Genomic DNA, 11,318 nt, shown 5'->3' with positions numbered 1-11,318 from the left:
GAAACTGTAAATGCACATGTGCATTGATAAAAAAATAAATAAATAAATAAATAAAACGGGATCTGGGTCGCTCACAAAGACCAGCCGTATTCAGGAGAGCGCGTCTACCGCCGCGTTAACGCTGCGTTAACACGTGTTGTCTCGTTTTATTGTAGCTGTAGTCACACACCAGGGCGGCGATATGTAGACTATAATTAGGATAAGACTAATCATCCGTGAAAACCCAGGCATTTAAGGTGGATTCCTCAACATTTTCTATTAGGACCACATTTAAGGAGATTATGGGATAATTCATTTACCTGCCAAAGCCATTGATCATGGCTTCCCACCTGTTATAAGACGTGTCACATTCATGCATTCATGCACCTGTGTGTGTGTGTGTGTGTGTGTGTGTAGAGAGAGGTGTATAAGAAAAACAGCCTTGCAAAAAATAAAATTTAAATTTTTTTTTTTTAAAAAAGAAAAACAAATCCAAAAAAATATATATATATTTTTTTCCAGAAGATTATTTCTGAACTCCCTCAGCCACATCACACCGGTTATCCCATAGAAGGGACCGTATTAAACAACGCAGACACCCCTTGCTAATTACAGCGTGATTAAACGCTTTAATTACGTTACCGATAATGTTCCTTAATTAACGGAGAGATAAGATAATGGCCTGCTATGACAAGTGTATGGATTCGCAATTAAGCAGTGCCCATTATTTAAAAAAATAATAACAATAAAATAAAAATCAACTATTATCGTCGCCCTTTTGCAGCCACCCTGAATACAGATAACAAGGATAAAACAAAACACGATATTTTTTCTAATGTTTTCAGCGACTTTTCTCAAAATTAATAAAACAGACAGAGCAACAATAGAGAGAAATGCAGGCGATATTGAGAAGTGTTTTCTTTGTTTATTTGAGATAAATCTTCAAAAATGTGTTATTTTTACTTTAGGTGTCATTAAAAGAAATCACAGCTATTTATTTTATTTTTTCCTTTTAAAAGGACACATAGTTTTTGAACTAACAGGTGAAGCGGAGCTGTCCATGGTGATAATTTACTTTCTCTGCTCCATCAGAGGAAATTATTTGATCACAATTTATTGTTAAGTTTAAAAAGAAATTTTTATTTTATTTTTTTTTGTTTTCTAGCAATAAAAATATATTCAGGCACAATGAAATGCAATTCAAAAAGTCTGCGAGCTTCATTAGACGGTGTTGGTAACGAGGTGTTGGTGATGAAGTAGAGTCATTTGAAATAAATGCCTTGTTGCAGACTGCCCATGCGCAGAGTCCCCAGCGGCGGCGGCGGTGGTGGAGGAGGAGGAGGTGGAGGTGGAGGCTAATGAAGAATAATAAATCATGAAAGGGTTTTTCAGGTGCAGCAGGGAAGAGAGAGTGTGTCTGTGTGTGAGAGAGAGAGAGAGAGAGACAGAGGGAGTGTGTGTGTGTGTGAGAGAGAGAGAGAGAAAGAGGGAGTGTGTGTGTGAGGGGGAGAGAGAGAGAGCGAGAGAGGGAGAGGGAGAGGGAGGGAGAGAGAAAGAGAGAGAGAGAGAGAGAGAGAGAGAGAGAGAGGCGGAGAGAGACTCAGTCTGCCCTTCGCCTCAGAGCAGAGGCAGTTCGGGTCCCCGCAGCATTCAACGTAGTCGGAGAGGCACAGTACAGAGACTGTCACCGCCATTACTTCTCACTTACGGTCACTTCAAGACGGAAACTTTTGACAAAACCAAAAAAAACAACAACAAAAAAAAAAAAAACAGGTCAACGAAAGCGGCAACAGTTTGAAACTCGAAGCATTTTGGAAATCTTAAGAGACGGAGAGAAACTTTTTTTTTTTTTAACTTTTTTCTGGCGTCGTCTGTGAGGAGTTTCGCCAAAAAAAAAAAAAAAGTAATAATAAATCCAAGGTAAAATATATGTAATTGTATAGTGCACAGTGGAGGCAGTTGAAAGAGAGAGACAGAGGGGGAAAAAGTCTTTTTCAAGTCCACAAAGGAAGAGGTACCGGGGCTGCGGTCAGGTGCATGGCTTGTTGGTGATATCTCATTTGCCAGAAATAGACGCGACATTTCCGTACAAGTAATTTAACAAATAGACGTGATTCGGTGTTGGACGACTGGCTTCAGACTACACTTTATTCGACTTGAGATTCCTGCGAAGCAATTGGGCTTCAACTCCCGACCGAGGAGGCGGAGTCTTAACTTATTAAAAGGAACTTGCCGAGGCTCGGACGCCCGCAAATATGATGATGATGTCTCTGAACAGCAAGCAGCCGTTCGCCATGGCGCACACCAGCTTGCCCGAACCCAAGTACTCGTTGCATTCCTCGCATTCCTCGTCGTCCTCCACTCTGACTTCCAATGCACCTTCCTCATGCTCATCCTCCCGACACAGCAGCACCATCATCAGCAGCAGCGGCAGCTCGGAGGCGATGCGCAGAGCCTGTCTCCCAACCCCACCGGTACGTATTCTGCATAATCACTGCTTAAAGGCACATTTTGACAGCCCACTTTTTTGCTTGATGTTTTTTTCATGTCTGCACAGCAAATCACCCAACACCTCCATATTTTTTTCCCTCTCCTCAACTTATGTATTCAGTCGGCTTTGCCTTTCGTATTAATTTTTATGACCTGGGATGTTGCATGTGTCTTGTTTTGTGTGCTCCTTTTTTTTTTTTTAGGATTTCTTTTTTTCACATTCTGGAAATGTTTTAAACCGAGGAGTGGAGGGAGAATTCCCTGCTGACAGCTATGTGTGCATTCTATTTGCAATTGCAGAGCAATATATTCGGAGGCTTGGATGAGAGTTTGTTGGCCCGGGCTGAAGCTCTAGCGGCGGTGGATATAGTCTCGCAGACCAAGAGCCACCACCACCCTCCACATCACAGTCCCTTCAAGCCGGACGCGACCTACCACACCATGAACACTCTCCCCTGCACGTCGTCTTCCTCCTCCTCCTCCTCGGTGCCTATTTCTCATCCGTCCGCCTTGGCTGGCCACCATCACCATCACCACCACCACCACCACCACCAGCCTCACCAGGCACTGGAGGGGGACCTGCTGGACCACATCACCCCGGGACTGGCACTGGGAGCCATGGCAGGGCCGGATGGCTCGGTGGTTTCCACGCCTGCGCACCCTGCCCACATGGCGGGCATGAACCACATGCACCAGGCAGCCATCAACATGGCTCATGCCCACGGGCTACCGCCACACATGGGCATGAACGACGTGGACGCCGATCCAAGGGACTTGGAAGCCTTCGCAGAGAGGTTTAAGCAGAGACGGATCAAACTCGGGGTTACCCAGGCGGATGTAGGGTCAGCTTTAGCCAGCCTGAAGATTCCTGGGGTGGGCTCCCTCAGCCAAAGCACCATCTGCCGATTCGAGTCCCTCACGCTCTCTCACAACAACATGATCGCTTTGAAGCCCATCCTGCAAGCGTGGCTAGAAGAAGCCGAGAAATCGCACAGGGAGAAACTTAACAAACCCGAGTTGTTCAACGGCGCGGAGAAAAAGAGGAAGCGCACGTCGATAGCCGCGCCAGAGAAGAGATCACTGGAGGCCTATTTTGCCATTCAGCCGCGTCCCTCCTCGGAGAAAATCGCAGCGATCGCAGAAAAGCTGGACCTGAAAAAGAACGTGGTGCGGGTCTGGTTTTGCAACCAGCGACAGAAACAGAAACGAATGAAATACTCTGCATGCGTCTAAGACAAAAACAAACAAACAAACAAAAAAAATAATCGCTTTGAACCGCCACCCTCGAAAAAAGACTTGGAACTGTTTAGAGATGATTTGTATCATATTTCCTATCTCACGCCACCCTTTTTTCCAATCATCGATGACTCTGTGTTTTGAACTTCGAAAAATTCCTAAAAACTGAACAAAGACTGAAAAACGAGAGAGAGAAAGAAAAAAAAACAGAAAACAAGTCACGTCTTTTACTCGCTGAGGGGGAGTTGTGGAGTCAAGAGTAAGGCACCGTTTGACAGAGCAAGTAAGATCACTGTTTCCACACTTACTATGCTTCACATTTCTAATGTCAACAAACGCAGTCTGACTTACAGGACTTTCAGTTTGTTTAGTTTTTTTTATTATTATTATCTATAATTCATTTCAAATGGCGACTAGAGTTTCCTTTAGACCCCAAATTTAAAAGAAAAAAGAAGCATTTTTCTATCCTCACTCATCGTTAAACTCCAAAAGCACTTGCTTGGTGACTATTTTATATTTCTGGCTTATAGAATAAGCTACGTTTTCCCTTCGAGTTTATGACAATGCAGTCTGACATTTATTCAGGGTCCACTAGGAGGACAGCACTCTGGTTTCGAAAGCTAGTATTATATTACTGCCAAATAACCTTCTGTAAATGAAATCGCTCCCTCGTCACACACTCCATTTTTTCTGTGTCTAAACGTGTAATTATTAATTATTTTGTTACCATGTGTGATCAAAGTCAGGGATCTATTTTAAAGATACCTTATTATCAGGCCTCGGCGTGTGGACTTATCGAAATAGTGACTCACTTGTAAGGATTTATCAATTTAAAAAAAAAAGAAAAGAAAAAAGACTTCTATATGATTTCGAGACGCCTGCGTTGAGTTTACACTCCAGCGTGGGCCGGCGTCTTATGAACTATTTATTGAGTGAGGTCATGTTTACTTCATTATATATTTATTGGGATTCCCTCCCCTCCTCGTTTTTTTTTTTTTTTTTTCCTTTTTTTGCTCGAGAAAATCAAATTCTGACAGCAAGTTTAAAGCGTGTTGTTCTGGTTTAAAGGGAAACGACTGCGAAACACAACATTCACAAATTTTACGATTTTCTAACGTCCGAGATGGTACAATCGAGATATATATGAGATGCTATTCTCCTTTTTTTAAGAAAGTTAGTTTATGTCTGTTTTCTGCTATTTATTTGTATAAATATACTGCGCATCATTATGGAGTCGTTGCTTGTTAAATCACCCTGTTTAAGTAATGTTTTTTCTTGAAGAGAAAAGAAACAGCTTCATGGAAGTATACGTGTACAATGTAAATATTTCATTGGAATCAGTCGATGCACATAAATATATCCGTACAGGTTTTTGCTGTATTGCTGTTTAGCTGAGGTAACTTATTTCTGTATTTCTGTACGTTGCTTTTTTATTATTATTTATTTTTAATTTATTTTTTAGTTCCCTGGTTCAAAAAAAAAAAAAAAATCCTATTAATTTATTACATCCATGTGATTTTTTTTAAAAATTTTTATTTAATTATTGAATTGCAATATGTGTTTCATTAAAGGACAAACTTTAACATTTAAGCGGACGTTTTCCATGACTGCACTGTGTAAAGAAGTGGCTCATGCAGACATATTAATATTCTTTTATTTATGCATCTGTTTATTTATTGATGAGGAGGAGGGAAACGGTTTAGCTGTGGGCTACGCAGCTTTTTTAAAAGATAGCTTGTGGATTCTCTGGGATTACTTGACGGCGAATACTTCTTTCTTTTTTTATTTTTTCCAAAGGTAACATATATTTTGTGGTTACCAAAAAAAGGTGTCCGGGTTTGGTTTTAGAAGCACAACAGGAGGCCTGTCACTGTGCACGCCACCAGCAACTACCCCACCTCCACCTTATTCCCAATCTGCTTTTTTACTGTCATATAGAGGCGTTAGATGAATACAAAAAAATATGTACTTAGAAATAGCTTCTTTCTTTTTTTGCCTTTGATTTCTGATTTCACCGTCCTCCTCCAGGCCTCCTCCTCCTCCTAGCAGGGCCGTATAGAAACCTCTTCCTTTCTCATGGTAAAGGCACACGTGGCTCCTCCACTGACTCGCTGCCAGCTTATGCGGCTCACTGTTGCCTTACCTGAGAGCAAATGCTAATATTCTATTAGAGTCTAATCAGGGGGTCTATGGAGAGCTAGATGGGTCCCTGGAGCGCAGACTTGCCAGATGTCAGCCCGCCAGAAAAACAGCTCGCCTGCCAGCGTGCCCGTCTCTATTTAAATACACACTCCAAACATGCTTCGATCGAGCATGAGGGCACGCAGGCTTTGAAGCAAAAACCTTTGGTTCGAAGTTGTGGTTAGATTTAAGGAGAACGAGGAGGAGGAGGAGGAGGGTTTGGGGGGGAAAGGAGAGAGGAGTATTTTGAATGTCATGTCCAAAGAAGCAGAGATGCTTCTGGTTTTTGGAGGGGGGGCTGCAGGGCTGACTGGCTGGGCTGGTTTGTTGAGCGCTGAGCAAGCGTTTCAGCACCATGGACAGCTACCTGAGAGGCTGGAGGAGGCAAACATTAGCATTTCTGAAAGCTGATTATTTCCAGCACCTGGAATACATTTGCATGGGGATTACTTTGGGATAATTTAGGAATTGATTGCAACAGCAAAAATGCATTTAATTTGAAAAACTAATAATCTTATTTACAGACCGTTTCTAACCGTAAAAATGTCAACGTAAATAGTTTATTTTTATAAATGTAAAATTTTAACACGTGATGTTTAGTCTGAACCAAATTAGTGAATACATTTTTTTTTTTAATTTTTTATTAAACCAAAAGTGAAATAAATTCTTCATGGTCTAAAATACCTACTACCTGAAAACTAATAATAATATTAACCATCGCCTTCACGCCAGTCATCCATAAACCAACCATGTTCATGTTCCGCCATCGTCGTGACAAATTAAGAGTATCAAAACGAGCCCTTATTAATGAGACAGCCATGATGGTTCATCAATTAAAAGATGCTCCTGGTGAGTGCTCCTAATTTCCCCTAAACGAGCCATTCACTTAATGCGTTAATAAGAGCGAATTATTAAATTACACATCGAATTATGAAAAGCAGATAATTATGAAGAGCGAGTTAAGCAGTCATTAGCCATCCCTGTTAATTACCGCTGGTCAGGGAGGGCTGCCGAGTGAGTGTCTCATCGGGAATTGAAATTAACTTTATGCAGTAGTGCTGCTGCTGCTGCTGCTGCTGCTGCTGCTGCTGCTGCTGCTTGACAAGCCGGAGCTGTGCTCACACGGACAGGCTGATAGATAAACAGATAGAAAGGCAGGCCTCTCAACCTCGCTGCTGCTATCCGCCTGCTTTCTCTTTCACATATTGGGAGAAAATCGATCTGGATTCTTTGATAGCGAATCAATGAGAGTATGGAGAGGATTTTATATTATAAAAAAAAAAAAAAAGCAAAAAGGCCTCAGCACAATGAAGAAAACCAGGGGGTCCTTTTTTTCTTTCCTTAAAATATATAACTATATATTGATATATATATATATGATAAATCCACGAGCCAAACTATTTACCTTAAAGCCACAGACACACCTCATGCAGCACGGCCTCCATCCATACATCCAGGCACACTGTGGGAGCTTTCTGCAAAACGACAAGGGCAGCGCTGTTTCCTTTTGTTATAATTACGCCCTCTCTGTTTTATTTTTCTCTTTTCCCCTGAACATTTCTTCTCCAACCCCCCCTCCGTCCCCTTTCACAGGGATGCTGTTGAAAATTTAATGAAGCCAGGGACTGTCGGAGCTCCGCCCGGGGACCTGAGAGTAGAATATTTTAACTGTACATTTACGCCAAGTGTCTGCCTTCAAAGACGCGACTGCTCTCGAATTAGACGAACTGTGAGCCATAAATTGAAGGCGCTGCACGCCGTATAACCCTTTATTTATCATCCGGTGGCTGCTACTGCTGCTGCTGCACAAAAAAAAAAAAAAAAACAACAACAACATGTCAGATGGCTGCTTGAATGTGAAGCGGCGATCGCCATTTGATGCTGTCGCCAATCAGTTGTTGTTGATGCAATATTCATCAGCCATCAATAGTCATTAGTTTGTTAAGTGTTTTCCAGAATCTAATCGATGGAGCAGCACTGGATGGCTAGAAGGAGGTTGGTGGGATACGTTTTGATCTGGGATGGCACGCAAAGGAGGGGAAGCCACACAGTGTGCCAATGAAACAGCTTTCTCTCTCTACCTCTCTCCCTCTCTCTCTCTCGCTCACCCACGAGTGAAGAGTGGATGCCAGACACCTTTTTTTTTTTTTCATGAAATTTGACAAATGCTCATTCTAAATGTTTATTGACAATTGAACGTGTAAACTGTGCTGCCATACAAAGCATGGATGGATTTAAAAAAAAATGGAGGACCCTGAACTGGAAAAATTATATATATATATTTTACAGGAACTCGTAAAATTTGTTATTTAAAAATTAATTTTAATTTTAAAAATAAATGTCACAGTTTTTTATTTTTTTTTCTTTGGCCAGAGACAGATGCCCCAACAAGCTGTTCTTGCCTTTAATTGTGAAACACTCAATCACAGGCAAAAAGGGTCTGCTCTGCGTGACCTTTATTTTGAAATCTGAAGACGAGCTGTCCAGACATGCGTACACAGGAGCTCGTTCTTCATTAAAAATGGATGAGCCCGATGCTTTTAAACACCTTCATCTTTAACTCATTCACATTTTCTAATAAAACACACGGAGGGAAACGTGTTCATTCATGACGTGATAAAAGCGGCTTCAAATTAAACATTTTAAAAGAAATAAATTCTAGATTAAATTTAAAAAAAAAAAATCTATTTCTTTAAAAGACAATAAGAACATACGTAACTTCATTTGAATGAAACGTTTGACAAGAAATTATGGATTATTGCAAAGTTTGATTTAAAAAAAAAAATACAATGAGTCTGGGATAATTTAATGGCATTGGAATCGTTCACAGCCTTCATAACTAAAATAGCTCAGGGGCATGATTAGAGGGTGGGCGCTGAGAAGCCACAGTCACCTCTGACATGTGGCCGACACCAAAAAAAAATAATGATTTGGATGCAAAACCAAGTTTTATTACAATTTTCTTCAGAGCTCTTTCAAAAGTTTGCTATTAATGGAAACGTTAAGTTGTGTTTAAGTTCCTCCAGACACGCCATCGCAGCTCTTGGTTTTGTAGACTGTTCTTTATCATCCATACACTTGATACCATTCTCTGACTCTTATTCTCCAGCATAGATGTAAAGGAATATTTAAATGCTTTTGCTTGAGGCTCCACACTGGCTTCACTTTGGTTTGACTGTTGCAATACAGTTATCTCCACTATGGTGAGCATGTTTTAGACTTTGTCAAGGACAGACTATATGTGTTCAGTAAATTTAGCAATCTGGATGCCAGCAGGGTTTAAATAACAAAAATAAAATGTAATAATTTAGTATTACATCCAGGTCAGAGAAGACATTAGAAAATATGGGCTGGCCCCCACTGGGCTCTGAATTCAGGTTGATTTGAATGAAAATTGTTACTACACACTGTGGAAAAACAAGACGAAAACTGTCACAACACTGTGAACCTTCTGCAATACATTTACCTACAGCTAGGGGATCGGGAAGGCAAAAATGAAGTTTGTTCAGTTTACAAGTGACCAACTGCGTAACCTTTTCTCCTTTTTTTTCCTCTTTCTGTTGCTCAGTTTAATTTAATGTACAAAAAAAAGAAAAAACGTTAAATATAAACCAGCACCTGCAGTTAGATTCTCGTTTCCTTTTACCATAAAACAGAACTCACTCATTCGCAAGCCTTGCAACCATAACCAAAATATATGGATTAATAAAGTTTATTGGATCAAATCTCCCGCAGCTTTAAACAGGCAACAGTAAATTTAATCCCATTTTAGTACCAAAAACTCTGCGTTACAGAATTACGCCATACTTTTAAAATATGGTAAAGTCAAAACTTGTGGTGTGTGAGAGAAACACCAATCCAGTTGAAGCTTTACTTTTTAGAGTAATCTGCAAAAACAAATGACAGAGCAAGATTATTTGCTTACAAGATAAGAATTTGGGGTTATATGCTTAAATCAGGAATAGCAAAATAAATAGCAAAAACGTAAAAAAAAAAAAAGTGTTAAAATATTTAGTTTGAAAACCACTGTCGTTAAATTTTCCATTTGAAGGGAACATCTAATAAAAGCTGAACATAGGCCTAATGTATTGGCGTATAAGGGTAATACTTCCTGGCTCCTGGCTCATGTAGCGATGGTAGAGACTCATACACCAGGACCTTTGACCTCTTTGAACGTCAGATCTCAATCTGTGGATTCGTCATAGTGTGGATAAATATAAGCTACCAACTAACCGCGTCCATCCCTTAATTCAGCCGTGCCGAGAAATCGTGTGTATTCAGTGATGCATTACGGCCTAATGTTTGAATTGTTGCCATCGAATGCCCCCAGCGATCACACATTTAACAACGTTGGATAGTAAATGTGTTTATGAACAGCTAGGTCTTCTACTTGCATTGGCTTTCCCCTGATGATCTCTCTCTGCCCCCTCTGAGTGTTGGACTTGCTCGTTCTCAGACGCTGTTCTGGTGTTCTGAATGAGTAAGCTGTAGACCGCGCAGAGATTGGACCTTAATGAGAAGGTGGTAGAGCTGTCTAGTGGATGTGTGTTCATTGGGCTCTGACAGCCGTGCTCTGTTGCAGATCTATTAATCATACCCACAAGGAGTGTTAGTCTCCCTCTCTCTCTCTCTCTCTCTCCCTCCCTTTCTCTCCTTCCCTCATTCACTCTCAGTTTTTCAGTTTATACAGAACAGAATCATTTACATAAAGTCCTTAAGGCAAATAACTGTTGGGGGCTCTAATTTATATCTGATCGAAAATTAGCCGTCATTATGCGCACCATTAGCTGCGTCTTTAATGTGCTTCTAAGCACCATTTGTCAAGCAGCTTGTTAATATCCTTCAAGTCTTTAAAGTTGAGAGCTCATTAAAGACTGCTGCGCCTGCTCCTGATGCTATTTCATAAAATTTCGGCAGGAAGGGACAAAAAATTTGAAACTTTATTTTTATATGGACATTTTCCACACACACACGTGCACACAAAAAAAATTGACATGTATATATTGTACATTGTATGCATCCTTCTTTCTTACCCTAAGAACATAAACCAAAATATAAGTTGCACAATTTTACTGCAGGTACAAATCATAAAAAATTTTGGTAAAACTTTAAGATGACTAGTCTTTGCTTATAATCCGACCACACCACCAGAAATATTTCTAAAACTGCTCACATTCAGGAAAACCAATTCATGACTGTTTTGAAGTGAAAACAAATAGTTTTGAAATACGCACACCAGTAAAGCAAATGCACCCTTGCCTGTGTACTATCTTATGCTGAGAAGACCGTCCATAGTTATCTTGCCCACAGCCCATAAAAAAAGAGCCTCACAGGTCCAATCTTTGCCTATGGGTAATGGGAGTTATGCTGCTTTATTATTGGTTAAAACTCCAGTGTCCTTAGTCTTTTTTTCTCCCCACCAGTATAACAGA

At 40.6% G+C, this 11,318-nt stretch overlaps 1 protein-coding gene across 1 annotated transcript; it reads left to right on the top strand.

Moving 5' to 3' along the window:
- Positions 1-2,234: 2,234 nt before the first annotated feature.
- pou4f2 (POU class 4 homeobox 2) lies at positions 2,235-3,702 on the top strand (the record flags this gene model as incomplete). Its single annotated transcript, XM_084572170.1, has 2 exons — positions 2,235-2,453; positions 2,770-3,702. 2 exons carry the CDS (start codon positions 2,235-2,237, stop codon positions 3,700-3,702), a joined length of 1,152 nt encoding a protein of 383 aa, XP_084428296.1.
- Between the last annotated feature and the right edge of the window lie 7,616 nt (positions 3,703-11,318).

Source organism: Chelon labrosus (genome assembly GCF_963514085.1).
Source record: "Chelon labrosus genome assembly, chromosome: 2".
Classification (NCBI taxonomy): domain Eukaryota; kingdom Metazoa; phylum Chordata; class Actinopteri; order Mugiliformes; family Mugilidae; genus Chelon; species Chelon labrosus.
The sequence above is the reverse complement of the archived record's forward strand: the minus strand, read 5'-3'. Positions and strand labels throughout refer to the sequence as shown.